The sequence below is a fragment of the Artemia sp. Qi Xiang Cuo genome, chromosome 5, assembly GCF_049724085.1.
Source record: "Artemia sp. Qi Xiang Cuo chromosome 5, ASM4972408v1, whole genome shotgun sequence".
Classification (NCBI taxonomy): domain Eukaryota; kingdom Metazoa; phylum Arthropoda; class Branchiopoda; order Anostraca; family Artemiidae; genus Artemia; species Artemia sp. Qi Xiang Cuo.
The window spans coordinates 47,406,035-47,432,770 of record NC_142798.1 but is presented as its reverse complement, the minus strand read 5'-3'; the positions used below and the strand labels follow the sequence as shown (position 1 = coordinate 47,432,770).

Below are 26,736 nucleotides of genomic sequence, written 5' to 3'. Positions count from 1 at the left end.
GCCTCAGGCTTGTGAAAGTGCATGTATATTTTCAATCTTATATGGCCTTACTACTTTTATGATGGCGTCTTTTAGTTTAGTTCAGTAGCCCCTGAACGTTTCAACTGGATACTCTAAGCCGTTTCTAAAATATTGCAGTTACACCCAGTGGTAGCCTTGATGCGCATAGTGTAATTTGGTTTATTCTAGCGTTACTTGAATATTTTAAATTGATAACATTTGCCGTTCCTGAGACATTGCAGATATCCCCTTTTGATAACCTGGGCCCGTATACTGTCGTTTGATTTAGTTCAACGTTCATTTAAAGTTTCAACAAAATATACTAAGCCATTTTTGAGAATTGCGGATACGCAGGCTTACAAACAAGGATGGACAGTGGCATTGAACTACGTGATTGTGTCAACAATGTCAAACTCCGCAAAATGTACTATCAGCGTTCTGATTCGGCCACTATAATTAAACAAAGAAGCCTTCGATGGTTCGGCCATACACTTCACCGCCCACACCACACCTTTGGTAATAAGGCCCTGAGATGTACACCTCTTTTTGTTATATAAAAAAAACGACATGCGGGACAAAAGAAAACGTGGCTCGCCTGCATCAAGGCTGACTTAGACCCAATCGGTGGCTCCAAGAAGTATGGACGAAGATGGGAAAAGTCCTGGTTCGATTTGATTGCACCACTCGCAAACGACCGAGACTCTTGGCTTACTACAATGACGACGCTACTGGATGCCAGGGAGAGCGGAGATGCTTGAGTCTTGCTACAAGTACAAGTCAGTAAGTAAGAAGTACCATAGATTTATTATGTGCAAATCATTTCTCTTAACCTTTATCTTACCCTGCTATAACAACTCAACTGCAAAAAAACAAAACAAAAAAGAATTAAAATAAATCAAAACGCAAAAACAAATAATATGGGATATTCTACACCATAGATTTTGCCTATATTTTGGAATATAGGTAGAATATTCGAAAATTCTTTCGTTTCTTCATTATTTTAATATTTCATCTTTTCTCTTGGGCTGCTCAATTTTGTATGCAGGGAGAGTTTTCCACTGGAAGGTGGGATTTTCTAAGTGTGGGATTTTTTTCTTGGGGGGATTCTGCACGGGGGAGATTTTTCGCAGGGAAAATTTTCCATAGAGGGGGGGGGGAAGGGAGGGTTCCACGGGGGGAATTTTTCGAGAGATTTCCGCGGATGGAGAGAATTTTCGAGGGGGTTTTCTGCAGGGAAAATATTATGGGAAAGTTTTCCATGAAGGAGAGGGAGGATTTCCCGGGAAGAAACTTCCAGGGGAATAAGCCTAGCACCTGAGTGCCCAGAAATAAAAACTTTAGTGCGTATCAAAGTATTTTTGCAGAACAAACTGAAATCTAATAAACATCCATTCTAGCCCTAAGCTTATTTTTAAGCCAGAGATTGTCCTTCAGAATGATCTTGACGAGACTTGAACTAATTTTTTCCTTCCTTCTTATTGCCAGCATTATATCCACCCCATGAGCCAGAAAATAATGGGGAAAATTTTCCAGAAGATTGCTTCATTATTCGGGTATAATTAAATATTAAATATTTTAAATGGCCAACTGCCTATGACTGAGATTGATACTTGCACTTAAGAAGGGGACCAAGTGGAAATCTTCAGCAAGAATCATAGATTTAGAACCAAAGCCCTTCAACTTTCATACACAATAGCCATTGACAGTAAAAAAAAACATGGGAAAAATAGGCCCTGTAAACTTTCAATTATATGTGTCCATAAAAGAGTGTAGTATGTTCAAGACGGGTCTCCTCCGTGCCTCCTTTTCTTTGTTTTTTGACACTGTCCTGAGTATTTTCTCACAACAAACATAGCTCGACTTAATTTTCTCCTTTGTTGATAGCTATCGTGCCTTAATATTGGTTTAGATTGTAGTTAATAGCTTTTCCCAGTACTGGACCACAAGATCCCTGTTAAACACACTAAAAACGATGTATATTGAGCAGGGTCTGCAAGTAAAAAGGATTTATCAAGTAATGGGGCCTGTTCAGCCAAAATGGAAATTTATGGCTGCAATAGTCCATCTCTAGGCTGCGAGGATGCATGCTAGGCAGCGAGGAGATCAATAAAATTAAGAAAGGTAGACAATTGCAGGAATTCTCTGTAGTTTTCCATGGTCTTCCTTTGGTAAGAAATCAAACCAACTGCAGAAATACCAGGAAAGAATTAGATTAATTTACAGATTACATTAGTCTATCTAATTAATTTCAAATAAATGCTAATGAAACTATCAAAATAATCAACAAATAAATATAAACGAATTGTGAATTTTTTCAAATCTCAAATCTCAATAAAGCAAAAAAGCTGTAATTTGTTTAAACTTAAAAGCCCTCTTCAACTAACAGCTAAGATCTCACAGCTAAGTGTCAAACTGGAAAATTTTATCTGATGGTATAATGGAGAACAACTATCAGAGTAATTCGAAGATAAATATATGAAATAAGAACTATTCAAACGAGAATCGGCAAATGGACAATTGATATATCTCCGTCCCATTGTCCGGGGGGGGGCGGCAGCTTAGCTCATCATGAAGGCATATCTCAGGGACGTTGTTACCATGCCAAAAAATCCACTTCATATTTTATTTTGGGACAAAAAGAGTAGATAAACACCCTTGATTGTTTACTCACTAAAAAGGGCACCATATCTTAGAATTTGTGAGAATAAACCCCTCCGAATCTTAAAAGGTCTCTGTTCTATTTGAAAAGTCTGGGGAAAAATAAGAGACAAATTGCTCATTACTGGGTCAACCCATTCGTGTAGCCTATGATAATTAATAACACTAGGAAGGTTATGTTCTTGTCTTTCCTCTGTTCCTTACCTTCAATCACATTTTTCTCACTGGTTGATCCTCTGAAAACCAAGCGTTCATGACCTGGAATTACAGAGGGTAGTTGAAAATAAAAATGACAAAAACAAAATAAATTAGAAATTATATAATCGACAAAAATAACAAAGAGAAGTAAAACTCCATGAAGAGATAACAAACGAGACTGCGGCCAGCAGAGAGAAAAAAAAAAAGACTAAAACAACGCGGAGATTTCACCTGTATGCAAACTGGGCGTCCTCAGTACAAAAAAAAAAAAAAAAACTAAACTCACTTTTTCTTTTACTGAAAAAAAAAAAAATGTGCAATGTCAGTTTAATATACATATGCTGATATTTATTCCTTAAAATCTGAATTAATTTTTTATTTCTTAAAACTATAAAAATGAAAATATTTAAAAGATTTTTCCAGTAAAGTACAAATTATATTCTGGCTTTTAAAAGGATTGGGGTTTAGAACCCTACTCATATTAATTTCTGCTGGTTTTGAGTTTGACTCTTTTTTTTATTTTAATTTCTGATTGTTTTGGGTTTCATTTGCTTATTGATACCGATTTGTGGTAGTTGTATGCTTGGTAGATTATTTGAATTTATTTTTGTTCATTTTTGGTCAAATGGAGTTCTTTACTTTTTTTTGAAAAACTTACTTTATGGAAATTTAAAAAAAATAAATTTCTGCTCGTTTTTTTTTACATAGTCTTTTTCAGTGAAAAAGACTGAGCCTTTTCTAAAGTTAAACAACCATCCCTTCCATAAAAATCTAACATACCCCTGGTCATAACTTGCAACCCTTGCCTTTAATCTCTGGGGTATGTTTCAACCCCAAAAGCCTGGTAACATGGTATTTAGACTATTTCGAATAGCCCTTGTCTTTAATCTCTGGGGTATGTTTCAACCCCAAAAGCCTTGTAACATGGTATTTAGACTATTTTGAATAGAATGTCTATCTCAAAATTTCTATTATATGTATTTTGGGACAATACGACGTGTGTGTTTGGGGGGGGGGGGGTAGCTGTCCTTCAATCACTTTGACTCTTAAAAAAGAGCACTGAGCGTCTGATCATTAACCCAATGAAGCCCCGTCGAAGTTTATACGACCATACTTTCTGTAAAAACCATATATGGCCCTAGGGCATAACTTACAACTCTTGTCCTGAGGGCTGGGTGGATTTTTTTTTATCCTCAAAGACATAATTTACAGACATTTCAAATACGTTGAAAAAATGGCTATCTCAAATTTTTTATTGAAAGTGTTTGGGGAAATGATGGGCATAGGGGGGGGATTTGCCTTCTGATCATTTTTGACTAATAAACTAGGCACTAGTTCTCTCAATTTCCAATCGAATGAGTCCTTTTTGGAGTAATCTATGACACAACTTCTATAAAAATCTTATATGGCCCAAGGGCATAACTTACGACCCTTGTCATGAGGGCTATGGGGGAGGGTTGTCATCCTCAAAGCCCTTTCGACTAAGTTGAAAAAAGTGGCCATATCAAAATGTTGATCGGAAATGTTTGGGAAAATGTTTGGCTTGGGGTGGGGGTGGTACTCCCTCCCATTACTTTCGACTATTAAAAAGGCCAATAAAACTTTGCTATCCTCAAAAACTTTATTTCCACAACTTTCAACTGCATTGAAAAAATGGCTATCTCACTACAACAACCCTTTCTATAAAAACCTTATATGCCCCCAGGGCATAAGTTACAACCTTTGCCCTGAGGGTTGTGAGGGGTTCGTCATCCTCAAAGACATAATTTCAAGAACTTTCAACTACGTTGAAAAAAATGGCTACCTAAAAATTTTGATTGGATGGGTTAGGGGAAATGATGTGCGTGAGAGGGGGGTAGTTGCCCTCCAATAACTTTCTACTATTAACAAGCACACTATCCCTTTCAAATTCCAATTGAATGAGCCCTTTTTGAAGTTTCTACAACAACGCTATCTATGCAAACCTTATATACCCCCAGGGCGAACTTACAACCCTTGCCCTGAGGGGTGTAAGGGATTTGTTATCCTCAAAGACCTAATTTCCCGAACTTTCAACTATGTTGAACAGCTTGTCGATCTCAAAATTTTGATTGGATATGTTTGGAGAAATTGTGGGGATGAAAGGGGTTTTAGTTGCCCTCCAATCACTTTCGACTATTAAAAAGGGACTAGCCCTTTGAATTTCCAATCAAATGGTGCCTTTTTGAAGTTTCTACGATGACGCTTTCTATAAAAACCTTATATGCCCCCAGGACACAACTTACAATCCTTGCCCTGAGGGCTGTGGGGGAAGTGTCCTTTTCAACAACATAATTTTCAGATCTTAAAAAGAGCACTAAGCACTAACCCTTTAAATTTCTGATCGAATCAGCCCTTTTCTAAGTTTCTACGACAACTCCTTCTATATGAATTCTAAAACCAACCAAAAACCAACTCTAAACCCCACCCTGGTCTAAAACCAACCAAAAAAAAAAAAAAAACATTAAATAAAATACATTTTGCCAACATCGTTCTTTACTTAGGCAGCGCTATTGAGCTGCTTATGATTTATAAAAAAAAATGTCTAAAGGAAGACCAAAAAAAACGAGAATTTCCAGTTGCAGCTACTATAAATGATGATTCTGTGGAACCAACACATAAGCTATCAAACGTGATAAGACATGAAAATCGAGAACCTGGACCATCAGTTGCGACAGCCCCAACACGAGTAGCTAAAGAAAAGACCATTGCTAAAGTATCTAAAGTAATCAAAATCCAAAACGTGTCAAAAATGAAAATGAACAGCAAAGACACGTGCGGTTACAAGATATGCAAAAACAACAATTAGAGCTTATCAAAACAAAAAAGAAGGGCAAAGATACACACGGTTAGATGATAAACAAAAACGAGAATTAGAGCGTGTCAAAAATGAAAATCAAAGACACATGTGGTTAGAAGAACATCAGTGTCCAAATCGTTGTTACCAATAACAGGTGGTACAAAACCAAGTACATACGTACAAAGATGCCATAAACTCAGTAAATGTTACATATAAGTCTTTGAGACCCCTCAACGTTGCTTGTATTCACTGTGGAGCCCTCCATTTTCCAGAGGAAAGAGTAGGATACAACTGTAATTCTTTTGCAGATTGCTGCTAGCTTGGGCAAATTGCAATGTAATAAAATTTAGGCCTAACCAGAAAACTATTTTAGTTGAGAACTACGTAGGTGTAGCAAGACTTCTTGAAGACTTAGCCTCAAAACAGGACGCATTCGTTGGTGAAACGTCTTATTGTTAGAGTGATGTTTCTTTCTTGATCATCAATGCCCGGCTGTCCTCTGACAAAACCTAGTATCCATATCTGAGTAAGTCCCAAGAAAACGCAAAAACGTTACTTTATAAAGCTGCTTCTTGTGCAATATCATTGTTAATGTTTTGAAATATCACAAAAGTAGAAAATAATTCAACAATTCCAAAAAAAAACAATTACAAATGTGTCATATTTTTTAAAACGTAAAAAATAGATACTAGGTTTTGTCAGTGTTTTCCTAGCAAGGGCAACATGAAATTCAACCAACAAAACCTAGTATGTACACTTGTATACACTTTAGAAAAAATATTAGCAGTACTCTAGCACCTACTAACATACCAAGTTCTGACGAATATGCACATTCAGACTTCTATTTTTTTTTTCATATGGGTCATCTTTGTCTATTGTCAAGTCTGGAACAGATGTGATTGGAAGGTTTTTCCAAAATTGGCGCCTATTGCTCGGCATCATTGGGTATAACTTCTGTACAATGCACAATGAAAAAAGTCAGAAATCTCAACTTCATCGTTCTCAAAGCTTGTGCGATAAAACAGTTTTTGGGATCCTTTACGGAACTCAGCTTCAACTATGTCTTTCAAGCAAGGCAGTTTGACCTTCTTTGTGCTTGCTCTCTTTTTTGAGGTCCTGTTTCGGAAGGAAATGTCCATCGTGATAGCAGTTACTCCTTTCCTTGACCCACTGACACATGTCAAAAAATCAGAAAAATTATGTATTTTTCGTATTTTCTTCATCTTCACCTCAATGTTGTCATGAATTCTGTCAGCTGTATTATGAGTGTGCCCCTTTGTAAGGTACCTGAGAATGATGCACTCTGGCCCGAAATCTTGGTTGACTATTCATACAAGGGCTGTGTATAAGACCCAGTTCTTATTCTGACAACCATACCTTTGTAAAAAAAAAAAAAAAAAAAAAAAAAAAAAAAAAAAAATTGTTCGGCTACATGTATTTCATAATGACGAAAGACAAGTCGAGGTAAAACGAACCAAACAAATTGAAACCGATAGCGATGATGATTAGGTCTTGGATTTAGACATGGATAAGGTCATCAATGCCTACCATACCTTTGAAAATCAAAAACCTGGACTAGATAAATCGTTGGAAGAGAGAGAAGTTTTTATCCCTCCACCTGAGCAATTAAAAGAAATAAAGGATCGACGATATGTCTTTCATAATGACAAAAGACAAGCCGAGGCAAAAGAAGAAATTTTTGTCCCACCACCTGAAAAATTAAGAGAAACAACGGTTCGGTGATATGTCTTTCATAATGACAAAAGGCAAGCCGAGGCAAAAGTTAAAGGTCCAGTAAAAAAAAGTAATTTCACAAAGGCACTACTTCTAATCTAAGGTTCATTTGGACGTCATGGCATCAATAAAAGGCTCAAATTGTCAGCGTTGAGAAGACAGGTGACAGTGAGAATCCATATATAGAAGCCTTTTACATAGTAAAAAAAATTTATTTTACAAAGGCACCATTTCTAATTTAAGGTTCATTTGGACGTCATTACATCCATAAAAAGATCAAATTTTCTGCGTTTTGAAGACAAGCGACAGTGATAATCTATTTATAGAAGCCTGCCACGTGCCAAGTGCCTATATATATATATATATATATATATATATATATATATATATATATATATATATATATATATATATATATATATATATATATATATATATATATACAAGGAACCCTGCGGCGCCGTCACCAGGCCCTGGCACTCGGCACGCAGCAGGCTTTTATATATGGATTCTCATTGTCGCTTTCCTTCTAATCGCAGTTATTTGATTATTCAAGCAAGTCCGATTTCTAACAACGATTTTTATTCAGCTTCAAACTTTTGGTCTTTTTATACTACTGTCTTTTCAAACATATTATTTGATTAGTCAAGCAAGTCCGATTTCTAAGAGTGATTTCTACTAAGCTTCAAATTTTTGGTTTTCTATAGCGTTGCCTATAGTAAAGATCCACCTACCATGCCCTTTTTAGTTGCTCTTCTTCCAGAAGCATTCGATCAAAGTTCTGAAATACCCACCTTGTTCAAAATAGTCCAAGGACAAACAAATATGCCTATGGGGATGAAATTAGCCCCCAGAGCTTTTGAAAGGGATGCGGAACACAATCAAAAATTATTACGTGCAAGCTGGCTGTCAACAAAGCGTATCAGCAATATCTAAGGAAAGGCTAAGGGTATTAAGTTAAAACTTTCGGGTATATTGAGGGGGATGATGAAAAGTTATCGAAAGGATACCAGCCCCTCCCTTCCTTACCCTTTCTAGAAGCCCTTCATCTAGAAGGGGAGAAGGGGAGAAAAATTTTAAAAGTTATTTTCTTTCAAAATAGTTTAAGGGTCTAGTAACTCTGCCTACGGTGGTGCAATGCCCCCCGCACCCCCCATGGTAAGAATCACAAATTATAGATTTTATCCATTTTTACATGCAGCATTTATCATTAGGAAAAAGGGGGATGTTTGATTCTGGGTGTGTTCGAAAAGGCAAAGGGTATTAAGCTTGATTTTCGGGAGATATGGAGGGTTACGTTAAACTAAATCAAAGGATACTATGTGCATTAACTTTATCGAAAAGGCGTATCTGCAATAACTCAAGAAGGGCTTAGGGTATTCAGTTTAAACTTTCAGGCCATGATAAGGGGCTATTGTAAAGTGATCGGAGGGAAACCAGTACCCTCGACATGCCTTTTTATCTGTCCTCCTCCCAAAGACACCTTATCGAAATTCTGGAACGACCATCTTGTTGAAAAAAGTGGGAAAGTCATATACCTATGCTTCCAGGGTTGACGATCCCCTCGGCCCCTGAGGCAAGTATTGTAAGTTATATAAGTTGCCCTTTGTTTCTATATAAGGTTGGCTATTGCGAAAAGAGGGCATGTTTGTTCCTGAGTCTCCAAAAAGGGTAAGCGTGTTAACGTAAAACTTTTAGAAAATGTTGAGGAGGATGTAAAAAAGAATCAGAAAACACTATATGCAGGAGGGTTGTCAAAAGGGCACAACAGCATTATCTAAGGAACGAATAAGGGTGTTAACTTGAAACTTCAAAAGTATATGGAGGAAATATTGGAAAGAGTTTGAGGAGGCAACCAGCCCCTCTACTCTTCTCTTTTCAGTTACCCGCTTAACAGGAACCAGCGTTTCCCCCCGGCAAATTCCCCCCTGCTGAAAATTCACTCCGTGGAAAAATCGTCCCCTCCCCCCAAATAATTCCCCCTTCCTGAAAAATTTCCCCACACACAAAATGAGCAGGCACAGAGACAGTACCAAATTGGTACCTAAAAATATTGATCAGATGTCTTAAGGGGTAATAAAATGACCAAATATCAAAAACAGTTTTAGGACAGGGGCTGCTTGGTCTCCAACCACTCTCAACTTACAAAAAGGACTAGAACTTTCATTTCCCGATCGGATGAACATCCTTTGAAGTTTCTACGATCACGATGGGAAGTCGGAGGATGAGGAAGGGGCAGATCCCCTCCTATACGCAATAAATTAGGCTAATTTTAGGGTTTAGTGTTGCAATTACTTTCAACATAATAGCGTAGACCATAAATATTACCAAAAATGAAAAGGGATCAAATGTGAATATCTACCTCCACCCCCCTCGCTCCTTCTTTAGAACTAAAACTGTAATTACCTGAAAGCTCAATGAGAGTTGGGATGTACTGGTATTAAAATGCACCCTTTGAAGCGCCATGAAAAGGGTCACAAGAGGGGATAGTTGTCCTTCGATCACTTTGAATATTAAATAGGGTACTTCAACTTTCAATTTCCGACGACCACCTACATAAGCTTAGACGACCACCCTTCCCATAAAAACCTTGTTTCTTAACAATTGGAAACTTGCATAACTTACAAACCTAGCCCGGGGAGCCGAAGGAGGTTGTCAAATCCGGAGGCATGGCTATTCGACCTTTGGACTATCTTGAACAAAATGGCTATTTCAAAAAATTTGATCGGATGCGTATGGGGGAAAAACGATGTAGGGGGTGGGTTGTTGCCCTCCAATCCCTTTTAACTCTTAAAAAGGGCACTAAAACTTTCAATTCACAATTGAATGAGCCCCTTCCAAAGTGTTTATGACTACCCCTTCTATATGAAATGCCTCTGTGAAAAAATAAATAATTAAACAAATAATAATACATTGAACCTTTATGGCTCTTTACTATAGGCAACCATATGGTATTGCCTCTGACTTAAACAGGTGATTAGAACCTTTAATTTCCCTTTTAATGAACATTCGAAATTGTCCAGAGAAAATAAAGGGGGGGATTTTCCTGGGGTAAATTTCCAAGAGGGAATTTTCTAGGGGGACACCTGGACCCCCTCCTCCCCTTAACAGTGACAGGAATTTTAAAAAGTTTTTTCATTCACATAACTCCCAAGGTTTAACAATTATGCCTCAAGGAATGCCATACCCCCAAAGCCCCCTAAGCAAGGAATGTAGATTATGCAATGTGTCTATTTTTCACATGTCAGATTTATCATAGGTAGCGCAATAGGCAGCCTAAGTAAAGAACGATGTTGGCGCAATGTTTTATTTAGTTTTTTTTTTTTTTTGTTGGTTTTCGACCAGGGCACTTCATACCAAAGGAGCTGTCGTAGAAACTTCAAAAAGGGATCATACGATCAAAAATCGGAGGGGCTAGCGCTCTTTTTAATAGCCAAAAGTGATTGAAAGGCAACTAACACCCTTTCCACGCCCACCATTTCCCCAAACATATCCAATCAAAATTTTGAGATAACCATTTTGTTCAACGTACTAGAAAGATCTGGAATTATGTCTTTGAGGACGAAACTCCCCCCACAGCCCTCAGGGCGAGGGTTGTAAGTTATGTCCTGGGGGCATATAAGGTTATTATAGAAAGCGTTGTCGTAGAAACTTCAAAAATGGATAATTCGATTGGAAATTCAAAAGGCTAGTATCCTTTTTTATAGTCGAAAGTAATTGAAGGGCAACTAACCCCCCTCTCACTTCCACCATTTCTCCAAACGCATCCAATTAAAATGTTCAGATATACATTTTGTTCAACGTAGTTAAAAGATCGCGAAATTAGGTCTTTGAGGATACCCCCCCCCAAAAAAAAAAACCCTCAGAGCAAGGGTTGTAAGTTATGCCCTGGGCCATATAAGATTTCTATAGAAAGCATTGTCTTAAAAACTTCAAAAAGAGCTCATTCGATTGGATATTCAAAGGGACAGTACCCCTTTTAATAGTCGAAAGTGATTGAAGGGCAACTAACCCCTCTCTCACATCCGAAATTCCCCAAAACACATCCAATCAAAATTTTAGAATAGATATTTTGTTCAACGTGGTTGAAAGTTCTGGAAATTAGGTCTTTGAGGATGACAGCCCCCCAAAAGCCCTCAGGGCAATGGTTGTCAGTTATGCCATGGGGGCATAGAAAGTTTTTATAGAAAGCGTTGTCGTAAAAAACTTTAAAAAGGGCTTATTTGATTGGAAATTCAAAAGGCTAGTACCATTTTTAATAGTTGAAAGTGATTGGAGGGCAACTAACCCCTCTCTCACGCCCAAAATTTCCCCAAACACATCCAATCAAAATTTTAAAATAAACATTTTCTTCAAAGTAGTTGAAAGTTTTGGAACTTAGATCTTTGAGGATGACAACCCTCCACAGACCTCAGGGTAAGGGTTGCAAGTTATACCCTAGGGGCATATAAGACTTTTATAGAAAGTGATGTTGTAGAAACTGCAAAAAGGGCTCATTTGATTGCAAACTGAAAGTTCTAGTGCCCTTTTTAATAGTCAAAAGTGATTGAAGGGTAGCTAACCCCCCTCTCACGCCGACCATTTCCCCAAACACATGCAATCAAAATTTTGAGATAGCCATTTTGTTCAAGGTAGTTGAAGGGTCTGGAATTTATGTCTTTGAGTATGACAACCCCCCACAGCCTTCAGGGCTAAAGTTGTAAGTTATGCTCTGGGGGCATATAAGGTTTTTTATAAAAAGCGCTGTAATTAAAGCTTCAAAAAGGGCTCATTTGATAGAAAATTGAGAGGGTTATTGCCCTTTTTAATAGTCGAAAGTAATCGGAGAGAGAATCACCCCCCCCTCCCTACGCCAATCATTTCCTCAAATATTTCTGATCAACATTTTGATATGGCCATTTTGTTCAACGTAGTTGAAAGGTCTGAAAATTATGACTCTGAGAAGGACAACCCTCTCCCCATAGCCCTCAGAACAAGGGTCGTGAGTTATGCCCTTTGGGCATATAAGGTTTCTAAAGAAATTTTTGTCGTAGAAGCTTCAAAAAGGGCACTTTCGATTAGAAATTGAGAGGACTAATACCTAATTTATTAGTTGAAAGTTATCAGAGGGCAAATGCCCTCCCCCCCCCCACCCCCATCATTTTCCCAAACACTTCAAATCAAAATTTTGAGAAGGCTATTTTTCCAACGTATTTGATAGGTCTAGAAATTATGTCTTTGAGGATAACAAATCCCCCCACTTCTCAGGGCAAGGGTTATAGGTTGTGTCCTGGGGGCATATAAGGTTTTTATAGAAAGCATGGTCATATAAACTTCGAAGGGGGATCAATTGATTTGTAATCAGACGCTCTAGTGTTCTTTTTAAGAGTCAAAGTGATCGTAAGGCAGCTACCCCACCCTCCCACACACACACGTCGTTTTGTCCCGAAGGACATCTAATCGAAATTTTGAGATAGCTATTCTATTCAAAATAGTCTAGATATCATATAAGAAGGCTTTAGCGGTTGAAACAAACCCCAGAGATTAGGGGAAAGGGTTGTAAGTTATGCCCAGGTGGTATTTAAGGTTCTTTTGGAAGGGATGGTTGTTTAACTTTAGAAGAGGCTCAGTCTTTTTCCCTGAAAAAGACAATGTCAATATAAAACGGGCAGAAATTATTTTTCCACAAAATAGGTTTTTCAAAAAAAGTAAAAAACTCCATTAAACCAAAAATGAATAAAAATAGAATCAAATAATCTACCAAGCATACTACTACCACAAATCAGTATCAATAAACATATGAAACCCTAAAACAAACAGAAATTTATATCAAACAGTTCGTGGTAACGAACTGTAAGTAAGGAGCGACCCGGCTCAATGGTAACCGAAACTGTAGAAAACGGAATTTTGATACCAATAAATACATCAAAAGAATCAGATTTTAATGTTGATTTAAAATATATAAGTTTTATCAAGTTTAGTCCTACCTATCAAAAGTTACGCGCCTGAGAAAATTTGGATGATTTTTGAAAAAAGGGGAAAAGACCCCCTAACAGTTATAGAACCCTAATGAAAATCACACCATGATATTCAGCGTATCAGAGAACCCTACTGTGGATGTTTCAAGCTCCTATCTACAAAAATGTGGAATTATGCATTTTTTGCCAGAAGAAAGATCACGAATGTGTGTTTTTTTTTTTTTTTTTTTTTTTTTTTTTTTTTTTCTTTCCAGGGGTGATCGTATCGACTCTGTGGTCCTAGGATATCGGGATAGGGCTCATTTGAACAGAAATTAAAAGTTCTAGTGTTATGTTTAAGTGACCAAAGAAATTGGGGGGCAACTAGGCCCCCTCCCACGCTCATTTTTTTCCCAAAGTCACCCGATCAAAATTATGAGATAGCCATTTTGTTCAACATGGTCAAAAATATAATAACTACGTCTTTTCGGATGACTTAGTCCCCCAGAGTCCCCAGGGAAAGGGCTGAAAGTTATGAACTTTACCCAAAGTTAACATATAGTATTGGTCATTGGGAAGTATACAGACGTTTTCAGAGGGGAATTTTACTGGTAGTGGGGGGAGTGGGTCGGGGGGTATATGGGAGGATCTTACCATGAAGGAAGTTTTCAAGGGGGAAGAGACATTGCTATGACGGGGGCGCCGGATTTCCCCGCATTATTTAAAAAAAGATCAGAAATTATATAAAGAAAACAAGTTTTTCAACTGAAAGTAAGGAGCAACATTAAAACTTAAAACGACAAAAAACATTACGTATATGATTGGGTTCATCCCCTAGTCAATACCTCGCTCTTTAAGCCAAAGATTATTTAGTACTTTCATAAGAGCTATTTATTCTAATTAACGGCATTTGTGATTAAGGGGTCATTTTTAAAGAATTGGAACAAAATTCGAACTTTAGCTTAAAGAGCAAGGTATTGACTAGGGGGCAAACCCTCTAATATACGTATTAAAAAGATAAGAATATAGAGGTTCGTTACGTAAGTTAATTCGTGAGTTACGTATATTTATTACTAATAAAAACGTTCGTAAATAAAATTAAACAGGTTTCGAGAAAGCCATTTAACCAAATAAAAGTAAAATTAATATTCAATTTCTTTTTTAATTATTCATGTGCGGTGAGCCAAAATCAAAACCTGGACTAATTCAAAAACGTTCAAAAATTAAACAAAAAAAAACAAGTTTATTAAACTGAAAGTAAGGAGCGACATTAAAACTTAAAACGAACAGAAATTATTCCGTATATGAAAGGGGCTGTTGCCTCCTCACCGCTTCACTCCTTGCGCAACAGTTTTACTATGGCTCACAACTTTATTTTTTAAAACAATAAAAAACTTTAGCATAAAGAGCGAGGTGTTTAAGAGGGGACAGCCCCTTTCATATACGGACTAATTTCTGTTGTTTTAAGTTTTAATGTCGCTCCTTACTTTCAGTTTAAAAAACTTGTTTTTTTTGTTTAATAAATAACAGAGTCAAACTCAAAACGAGCAGAAATTAATATGAGCAGGATTCTAAACCCCTATGCTTTCTAAAGTAATTTCTAAATAAGTAAATTCTAGTAATTTTACCGACTTTAGTATAACTAACAAAGCGTTTTTAATAATCTGTTTGTGAGGCGAGAGAAAAGCAGATAGCAGGAGAGATAGGGAGAGAGAGAGAGAGAGAGAGAGAGAGAGAGAGAGAGAGAGAGAGAGAGAGAGAGAGAGAGAGAGAGAGAGAGAGAGAGAGAGAGAGAGAGAGAGAGAGAGAGAGAGAGAGAGAGAGAGAGAGAGAGAGAGAGAGAGAGAGAGAGAGAGAGAGAGAGAGAGAGAGAGAGAGAGAGAGAGAGAGAGAGAGAGAGAGAGAGAGAGAGAGAGAGAGAGAGAGAGAGAGAGAGAGAGAGAGAGAGAGAGAGAGAGATACAGAGAGAGAGAGAGAGAGAGATAGACAGAGATAGAGAGATAGAGAGGAATATAGAGAGATAGAGAGAGAGATAGAGAGATATAGATATATATATAAAGATAGAGATAGAGAGCTGTATAGATATATAGATAGAGAGATAGCGATAGAGAGAGAGATATATATAGAGTGAACGAAAGAGAGAGCTAGCGAGAGAACGCTCAGAGGTTGTTCTCATGTACAAATAATGAAAATTAATTAGAGAACTTTTTGAGAACATTTTGCTCTGGCATTCAATTACATAAATATGAACAGTAAGAGAGATGTCCAAAAATGTAGTAAAATAAATAAATATACAAAAAGAATCAAATCAATTATTTCATTCAAGAAACCATAAGAAAATAACCTATTAATGGTAACAATAATAGTATAAGGGGGTAAAGGTCCTGGGCTTATATCGTATAAAGCGATCAGAATACGATATATTCCGAACAAAATGGTATACCATACAGATAAGAATTTTGTAAATGAGAACCCTTCTGATACCTGTATTAATGTAGGTCAATGAACCAAATGATGATGTACGCCCAGTACATAATTTATTCTGTAATGCTAATGGTATCAAAATTTATTCTTTAATACTGAAATTACACATTTTATTTTGTAATACCGAAAGGTATCTCATTTGCATAATTTATACCAGAGAAAGAATATCAAGATATATTCAACCTTCACAAGTCATTTGAATCACGTACACTCAAAGGGTTGAAATTTTAATCGCTTATCAACTAAAGGTAAGTCTAGGGGAATGGTGACTACCACGCAACATTATATAAATGTCAGAATATGATTAGAATATAACCATCATTCATAAGTCGATTGGTTCGATTGACCTAGCTTCACTTCTTGGCTATGGTTGCTATATGAGACAAGTAGCAAGTGAGGAGTGTGACTAATATAAAATATTGTTTGGTATTGGAGTATATATTAAGTTGAAATTTGTAAAGTCGTAAGCGCCGAGAAAAGAATTTTAATAAGGAAATCCAGAACAATCCTTAGAAATCAAGTAGTGTGGTGGTTATGGATTTGAACCACCAGGGACCCCAACCATCGAGGACCGTAACCATCTAGGACCCCAACCATCAAGGATCCCTACCTCCATGGGTGTGAAAACCCCCTCCCTCAACTCTTTGGCACCTCCCCCCCATTTTTTATGATTTTTCTTTGAACTTTTATTTTTCATTTTTTACTGTTTTTAACACAAATTTCTTTTCAACTTTTTTATATATGTCTTAAAATGACATGAAATAAAATTAAAACAAAAAAAAATCATATTTTATATTATCGAAATACAAAATGAGAATGATATATATATGTTATTCGTTATTTTTACTATTAGAAAAATATTGTTTGCAGTAGTACTTTTCTGCTTCTTTTGTATGAGTATATTTTTCAATGGATAATTATTTTTCATGAGGATATTTTTATTATTTTGATAAACAGAGGTTTACTTCCAAGTTGTCTTAAGTATCTATTTCAAACGAATCATTTTTCCAAGGTGTGTTATTTTTAATGGATATATTTTTCCGTGGGTAATTATTTTTCATGAGAATAATTTTAATATATTGATAAACAGAGGTCTACTTCCAAATTGTTTTGGGTATATTTATCAAATTAATCATTTTTTTCCATAGTATGTTTTTTGAAATGAATCATTTTTTTCAAGTATTATATTTTTTTCATGGATACCTTAAAGCTCTCAAACGAATTAAGTTGATTAAGGTAAGGTTATACATATTTCCATAGATAATTATTCTTAATGATGATATTTTTGATATATCGATAAACACAGGTTTACTTCCAAGCTGTTTTTTGTATATTTTTTAAATGAATCATTTTTCCAAGGTGTATTATTTTTTTATGGATATATTTTACCATGGGTAAATGTTTTTCATGAGGATATTTTTAATATATTGATAAACTGAGGTCTACTTCCAAATTATTTTGGGTATATTTATCAAAAGAATCATTTTTCCAAATATATTTTGTCATGGATATATTTTTCCATGGGTTATTTTTTTTCATGAGGATATTTTTAATATATCGATAAACAGAGGTCTACTTCCAAGTTGTTTTGGGTATATTTTTCAAACGAATGATTTTCCAAGGTGTATTGTTTTCATTATGGATATATTTTTCGATGGGTAATTATTTTTCATGAGGATATCTTTAATATATCGATAAAAAAAAATCTACTTCCTACTCGTTTTGGTCATATTTCAAATGAATCATTTTTCGAAAATATTTTTTTCATGGATTTATTTTTACATGGGTAATTACTTTTTATGAAGATATTTCTTATACATCGATCAACAGAGGTTTAATTGCAAGTTGTTTTGGGTAAATTTTTCAAACGAATTATTTTTCCAAGGTATATTTTTTTTCATGGATCTACTTTTCCATGGTTAATTATTTTTCATGAGGATGTTTTTAATATATTGATAAACAGAGGATTACTTACAAGTTGTGTCGAACATATTTTTCAAATGAATCATTTTTCCCGTGGTATATTTTTTCAAGTCAATCAGTTTTTCCAAGTATAATTTTTTTTTCATGGATATATTTTTCCATAGGTAATTAGTTTTCATGAGGATATTTTTCATATATTGATAAATAGAGGTCCATTTCCAGGTTGTTTTGGGTATATTTTTCAAATGAATCATTTTTCCATAGTATATTTTATTTACGGATATTTTTCTATGGGTAAATATTTTTCATGAGGGTATTTCTAATATATAAATAAACAGAGGTGTACTTCCAAGCTGCTTTGGGTATATTTTTCAAATGAATCATTCTTCCATAGTATATTTTTTTTGCGGATATATTTTTCTATGGGTAAATATTTTTCATGAGGATATTTCTAATATCATAGGCACTGCGATAGCGCTGCCTAAGTAAAGAACGATATGGGCACAACGTTTATTTATTTATTTTTCTCCATACCCGGGCACTTCGTATCGAAGGAGTTGTCTTAGAAACTTCGAAAAGGGCTCATTCGATTGAAGATTGGAGTGGCTAGTGCCCTTTTTAATAATCGAAAGTGATTGGAGGGCACCTAACCCCCCCCCACGCCCATCATTCCATTAAATACATCCAATAAAAATTTTGAGATAGCCATTTTGTTCAGCGTAGTTGATTTCCAGATAGAAAATATGGTTTTGAGAAGGACACTCCTCCACAACTCTCGGGGCAAGGTTTTCATTTATGCCCTGAGGGCATATAAGAACGATGTTGGCACAATGTATCGTTTATTATTTTTATTCCTTTCGAGCAGGGAACTTCGTATCGAAGAAGTTGTCGTAGAAACTTCGAAAAGGGCTCATTCAGTTGGAAATTGGAGTGGCTTGTGCCCTTTTTAATAGTCGAAAGTGATTGTAAGGCAACTAAAACCCGTTCCACGCCCACCATTTCCTGAAACACATCCAATCAAAATTTAGAGATGACCATTTTGTTCAGCGTAGTTGATTTCCAGATATAAATTATGTTTTTAAGGAGGACACTCCTCATCAGCTTTCAGGGCAAGGGTTGTAAGTTATGCCCTGGGGGCATATAAGGTTCTTATAGAACGTCTTGTCGTAGAAACTTCAAAAAAAACTCATTTGATTGGAAAGTCATAGGGCTATTGCCCTTTTTAATAGTTGAAAGTGATTGGAGGACAACTAGCCCCTCCACGCCCATCATTCCCCCAAACACATCCAATCAAAGTTTTGAGATAGCCATTTTGTTCAGCGCAGTTGATTTCAACATAGAAAATATGTTTCGGAAGAGGACACTCCCCCAAAACCCTCGGGGCAAGGGTTTTAAGTTATGCCCTGAGGGCATATAAGAACGATGTTGGCACAATGTATCATCTATTTTGTTATTCCTTTAGAGCAGGGCACTTTGTATCGAAGAAGTTGTCGGAGGAACTTCGAAAAGGGCTCATTCAATTGGAAATTGGAGTGGCTTGTGCCCTTTTTAATAGTCGAAAGTGATTAGAAGGCAACTAACACCCTTTCTATGGCTACCATTTCCCGAAACACATCCAATCAAAATTTTGAGATAGCCATTTTATTCAGCGTATTTGATTTCCAGATATAAATTATGTTTTTGAGGAGGACACTCCCCCACAGCCCTCAAGGCAAGGGTTGTAAGTTACGCCCTAGAGGCATATAAGGTTTTTATAGACGGCGTTGTCGTAGAAACTTCAAAAAAGGCTCATTCGATTGGAAATTCAAAGGGATGGTGCCCTTTTTAATAGTCGAAAGTGATTGGTTGGCAACTAACCCCCCTCTCATGCCCGCCTTTTCCCCGAACACATCCAATCAAAATTTTGAGATAGCCATTTTATTCAACGTAGTCTTAAGTTCTGTAAATTAGGTCTTTGAGGATGACCACCCCCTTACATCCCTCAGGGCAAGAGTTGTAAGTTATGCCCTTGGGGCATAAAAGGTTTTTATAGAACGTGTTGTTGTAGAAACTTAAAAAAGGGCTCAGTCGATTAGAAATTGAAATTGCTAGTGCCCTTTTTAATAGTCAAAAGTAATTGGAAGGCAACTAACACCCCTTCCACGCCCACCATTTCCCCAAACACGTCCAATCAAAATTTTGAGATAGCCATTTTATTCCACACAGTTAAAGTTCAGGAATCTATGCCTTTGAGCAGGACACTCAACCCACAACTTACTTCTTGCGTATATCTTTTATTAATATTCCTTTTGTTAGATTGCATTATTGTATTTCAAATGCCAATTTTGTACTGAGAAAATAACTTATCGACAAAGTTTTTATACCCGTTTTCAAGGTTAAACATAAAATAACCACGCCCTAACAATTAATTAACAGACAGAATTTCATAACTTCATACCAGGAAACGAATCACCATACCATGAAAACACTCACGACTTTTATGCTTGTATGGCGGGAGTACTGACCGCTTGAAACTGTTATAGCTATATGGGGAGACACTCTGCTCGGAGATATTAAAGCTATATGGGGAAACACTCTGCTTGGAGATATTACAGCTATATGGGGAGACACTCTGCTACCTTATATTATAGCTACATGGGGGGACACTCTGCTACCTTATATTATAGCTATATGAGGGTCACTCTGCTACCTTATATTATAGCTATACTGTCTACCTGCCCTCCTGTAGATATTAATATAAAAAGGGGTACTGTCTGCTACCTTTAATTGACACAGTAATGTCCTATCACCCCTCTCTCTTTAATTGACACAGTAATGTCCTATCACCCCTTTCTCTTTAATTGAAACCGTAATGTCCTATCACCCCTCTCTCTTTAATTGATACAGGAATTTCCTATTACCCCTCTTCCTTAGATTGATACAGTAATTTCCTATTACCCCTCTTCCTTAGATTGAACCATTACTACTGCCAATATTTGCTACCACCGAAGAAAGTACCGCTTTTCCTTCATGCTTAACTTGACTTAATGCTTTTAATTTGACTTAACGCTCTTCTTCAGCAGGGTCGCCAGCGTAGACGGACTGGTTGACAGGTGATACTGCGTACTACACCCAATTTTTGCTTAGGTTTAGAGGCTTGAATAATTGATTTAAGGACAAAAGTAACAGCCTTTTTTTTAGCGATTATTTTATAGGAAGAACAATAATGCAAGTAATGTTTAAAATAGCTACCACATCTGGGATAAACCTCACTCTTTCCCACTTCAACTTATGCATTACCTTCTGCTGTGAGCACTAGGAATAAAATTCCAAAAGCTGCTTTCAAATCTGAAAAGTACATCCCAGGAGCTTGAGACAAACTACCGAAAACAATACAACTAGATAAAAGAAATCATTTTGATTTATTGCAGTATCACGCATAAAAGAGTCTAAAGTCCAAAGTTTACAAAGCTTAGAACTATCACTCCTAAAATGAAACTAAATAAAGCAGCTTTTGATAAAGATCACGCAATTAGTTTTTGTAAATACCTGTTGGCTCTCTGAAAATATAAATGTATACTGGAGCAGTTGGTCATTTTGAAAAGTGCAGATCAGTCTGGTCTAGTAATTAATCTAATAAAACATCTTCCGTTTTCCAATTTTCTTTTTAAAATAAGGAATGTTAAAATGTAATAAGTTAAACTGACAGGGAACAGAATCTCGCAAAATGAAATAAATGAAAGCTAAAACGAACATATATAAAAATGAATAATCAAGTCAAACTTTAAAGGAACAAAATTGAATTTGAATGAGTAAATGAAAAATAAAATTAACAGAAATTGAAATGAATGATCAAATTAAACTTAAAAAAAAAATCCCGAACAAGAGAAGAGTTGCCTCCTTCTAAAAGACCTTAAGGACTACACTGTCATTTGGACTTCGCTGAGAACTATATACATTTTGAACAGTAAATCTTTATTTATAACCACAAAAAAAAAAAAAAAAAAAAAAAAAAAAAATAAGAAGCAAAGATATAGCGTACAAGAGAGAAACGAAATATTTCTTAGAATAAATGCATTTGTAAGCTTCAGTTTAGTTTTCTATTCAAAGAAAAAACTTTTGTGTCTGTATTTTCCCTTCCGATGATGTCTATTTTCCCTCACTTAAAATTCTAAAAAATTGATGCCTAAACCCAATTTTTAAAACGATCCCTATTCTTTTTTCAACCAGTCTGTTAAGTATCAGCTTATTCAATTACGGTGAGTTTTGTTCGTTTCAAGTTTGACTTTTTGTAAGATTTCCTTTCTAATTGTTATAATTTTTAATGTCTCTCTTTGCAGGACAGGGAAATGGCGAACGCCTCTGAAAATAAATCATATATCCCTCTAAACCCAATACAAATGAAAACAAGCACTTCCGTGTAAAGATCGGAGAAGTAGCATACTTCTCTGAAAATTATCATTCTTACGTCCCATCGGTCTAAGATCTTCGTGCCATAAGTTTAAAGCCAATAGAAAAGAAAACTGTGTACCTTTCTGCAAAAAAAAACTTTAGGCGGCCCATCATACATATTCAAAATTATGTTATGATTCCAGTACCAACTAGTTGACACATGCCTACCGTTTTCACCAAAAGTTGGCTGTGGTAAGGGAGGTGTCAAAAAGATTATTGACCCACTTTGATCTTCAATCACACAAATTCGAAAACCGCACATGATTCCGGTTCAAACAAGGTGCAACAAGATACCTACCTTTTTACTCAAAAAATGGCTTCGATGTTGGAAGAGCCACATTCCGCTCATAGTATTGCCTTGGGACTGGAAGGACCATTAGCCCACTTGATTCTCCGATCACAAGGATTGAAAATCCTTGGGTGATGACGGTTCAAACAAAGCGCATTATAGACATCCTCCTATTAAGAAGCTGAGAGTGAGAGAGGGGGGATGTTGGAGGGGATGAGTGACTATTTTGGGCCTCTAATCAAACAGACTGAAAATCATAGCATATTTCCAAATTAATCAAGGTACTCCCAGCCAGCTCACAGTCAGTCCGTCAGGACTTTACTATCTTCTGTGACGAGTCAGCCCACTGCTGGAACTAGCTCACTTTTGCACTCAGATTGAGAAATTGTGCATAATTGCGGCAGAGACAAGGTGCAATATGACAAACTTTCTGGTCCAGTCTGAATTCAGGACGTTTTTTAAGTAAGTCAGTCCGTAGCCTCGACTTAGTACGTTTTTGTACAGGGTCAGACTTAACTAGTTTTTAAACAGTCAAGACATAGCTTTTTTGGCGCAGTATCACGGTGACTAAGCTCGTTCTTGCACCAAGTCAGGACTTAACTTGTTTTGTAACAAGTCAAGACATAGTTTATTTTTGCACTGAGTCAGCCTGCACTCTGAAAGTAGCTCATTTTTGTACCGAGTTTAGTTCCAAAGCTTAGTTCCTTTTTATACTGAGTGAAGACTTATGACTTAGCTCGTTTTGCATTATTTTTAAACCTAGTCAGTCGGCAGCTCTGATTTAGTTCGTTTTTTACTGGTCCAGGACTCGTTAACTAAAGACTAAACACTTAAACAAAGCAAAAACTCATCTGCTGGCAGTTTCAGGGTAAATTGAAGGTCATGAAAGTGTGAATCAAGCTAAAACATTATCCAGGTCAAAATGGAACATAAAAATAGAAAATTTTGTTTTGAAGCAAAAGCTGTAATCAGTAAACACTTAGAAAATAAGCAACACATTTTGCACATTAAGATAAAAATTTGAATTACTTTAGTGTGGTTTTCTTCCACCACTTTTAAATGAATAAATATTTGCCCTTCATATCAAGTCCAAATAAAATCAATTTTTTCCCAAGGTAAATTCTATGTATTTTAGTCTGAGATAAGACAAAAATGCTTGATTAGCTTAACAGGAATACTTGACAAACCTAAAGAAGAGAGCAAAATTAAAGACACGAACAGCGCACAATACAATACCTTTTAAGTATTTAAGATCCAGGTTAGTAAACCAACACTAAATGTGAACATTCTGCTGAAGGTGCTTAGTGATATCTAAGGTCGGTTTAACAACAGGGTACTAAGTTTGTCCAACTTGCTTAACTGGTTTTAGTGATTATCATCCGATTGCTCTCACAATTTTTTTTTTCAAAATTTTGCGAATAAAGGTTTCTGAAATAAGTTCTGTGTGTACGAAGTAATCTCCAAACTATGTATTCGCATTGTTTTACGGATACATTGTTTTAAGACTTTGTAGTATTTACTGGGGTTAGGGGACATCCCTGAAACAGTTCATCGTCTGAACTTTTATTCCCTAGTGTACATTATTGGATATAGAAGGGTGAATCTAACATTTTAGAAATGGAAACTTCTGTTTCGGAATCAGGATTTCAGGTTTTATTGCCCCCAAAAAGTTGTCAGAGATACAAAAATTTTGCTTAGATTGTCGTAAAAATAAAATTATGTATTCAAGCTTATTTGATTTCCAAAAAGTTAAGCTTTCAAGCTCGGGCATTTTACTTGAAAAAAATGTATCGAATTAGCAGAATTAAAACTTCAAAACATAGAGTCACAGATTTTATTTTAATTTCGAAAAACTATTGTCAGCTCCAGCTCTTAGAAGAACAAAACCTGCCTACCTGTTCTGAAAAAAAAATCGAGTCGGTCTAAGAAAAAAAAACCTCCAGGATAAAAAAAATTGACGTGTCATGATAACTTTGGAAATTATTTCTAAGTGAACGAAGCAATTTCATAAGAAAATTCATGTTATGCTGCGTACTTATCATAGTACTAGTTGTTTAAAATACAAGAGGCATCAAATTAAAAATTTCAAAAAACAACCCAAAGAGTTAGAATCGGGTATTCGGGGTCGACTTTTCCATAACTATTTCCAAGAAAACCTAGAAAAAAAAAGAAAGAAGCCGCTAAAGCTGTGGTGTTTCTCTGCAACACAAAAACTTAGCTATATAAGAGATATTTCGTAAAGAAAAAAAACTACAGTAGCCTCACACTACTTCTTCAAAAGTGTTGTCCTTGCAAGATGGACTTCCTAGATATTGGGATAAGCTAGTTAAGTTACGAGATTAGAAGCTAGTTAAGCTACGTAAGATGGATACGAGTTGACAAGATGAATACGAGTTGACAAACAAAGATTCTAAAGGTCATAAGCTACTATCTGCAAAGGCAGATTTCACTTCTGTTAGTGCTAATATTTCCTCAACTTTCAAACCTAATGACTAAACACTCTTCAGTATTTAATATTTTGAGGCTGCTCTTTTATTTGACCCATTTCATAAGTTTTAAAGAAAATCATCAAGGACTAAGCTACTTCTTTCCTATTTCTTAAGTCCTTGCTTCGCCTTCAAAGTTGTACACAACATAATACCGACCAGTCGATTGCGCTCCCCAGTTGCATCCCCTTTAAAAGACTGAAGAGTCTTTTAACTACAACCTTAAAAAATGTTAGGCAAAGGAGAAGCCGGACTACTTGCTAAATTTTTTCAAACTTTCAACATCCTGTCAGTGTTTTAACACCAGCCACATTTTCCAAGAACAATACTGGGTCAACCATTTTGGAATCCGATATCTTTTGTCAGTGATTATGATTATAGATTTTGCTAGTGATTATTTGTCAGTGATCATAAAATTTTCGTAAAGAGTAATGTCAAATTTTTAGTTATAATCTTTGGATATTTTTCCAATATTCGTTTCTCAAGTGAAAGGCACAAGTTTTCAGACTGAAATTTTTTGATTTTGAAGGACTATTTTAGTGTCCTATTAATTTGTGTGATGTTTGAATTATTTTGGATTAGCTGAATAAGGATGCCAGAGTACGGTGGTGAATAACAACGCAGGTTCCGCGGACCACCGGGCCAGCCGTCAATTGCTGGTTGCCACTGCTGCCGTGAGCCTGCCCACTGAAAGATAAGTGGATTTTTCTTGATTTTTCTCGTAGTAGCAAAGTAATGTTCCAACAGTTCCAGCTTGCGTTAGCAAATTTCAAAAGATTCCCGCTGTGGCCCGTACGAATTATCCAAGTTTGAAAGGATAAACAGGAATTTTCAACTACTTAGTTTTTGCGCATGGAGATCACACAGAGTCGCGCCTCACGAAGAAAAGTCTCATCTCGTTTGAGGACAATTACGGTGAATCACCTACAAAAACTGATAAAAATGTTGAAAGTGCGTTTAAAGAGGTTAACCAAAACCAAGACATTTATAAGACGGCTTCCAAAACTTTTGCGTCGCTGAAAGCAGTTTCTTCTGAACCATCTACCGCGGATTTGCTAGCTAAAATAGTCGTAACTGAGGAATAAATCGCAAAGACAAAATAATCAATGATGAGCGCGATTACTATGCAAGTTCAAGATAAGTGCGGAAACGACCAAAATCTGAAAACTTCTGTTGAGACTATCGTGGGTGAAATATACGTGTCAGTGGCGCTTGAGTTTAATCCGAAGCTAAAGCAATTGTTGGTGTCAGTAAAGAATATCAAAGAACTGGTTGACAATTTAGAGAACCGAATTGCAAAATTAGAAGTGAAAATTGATGATTATGAATAAGAAAAACAGCTTGGAACTCTAGTTTTTTCACGTTGTTAAGCAGCAGCCGGGTATATATATATATATATATATATATATATATATATATATATATATATATATATATATATATATATATATATATATATATATATATATATATATATATATATATATATATATATATATATATATATATATATATATATATATATATATATATATATATATATATATATATATATATATATATATATATATATATATATACTACTCTTAACAAGGGATGAAAACGAAGTTAACAGGATTTGGAAGTTCAGCCATTAACTAATAAATTATCAAAAAATAATTGAAATTTATGAAGTCATTAAAGCTCCTAGATATGTAATTAATGGACATATCAACTGGTTGCAGGTGATCGCATGCAATTCCTGCACTTGTGACTAACTTTTCTTCTTTTGCTGCAATA

At 35.9% G+C, this 26,736-nt stretch overlaps 1 protein-coding gene across 1 annotated transcript in view; it reads left to right on the top strand.

Moving 5' to 3' along the window:
- Positions 1 to 26,042, top strand: part of LOC148952201 (uncharacterized) — a 71,701-nt gene extending 45,659 nt beyond the window's left edge. The window contains exon 4 of the mRNA XM_089089152.1: positions 25,801 to 26,042. Coding sequence (XP_088945278.1) covers positions 25,801 to 26,042 — 242 coding nt within the window. The remainder of the gene's footprint in view (positions 1 to 25,800) is intronic.
- The last annotated feature ends 694 nt before the right edge of the window (positions 26,043 to 26,736 follow it).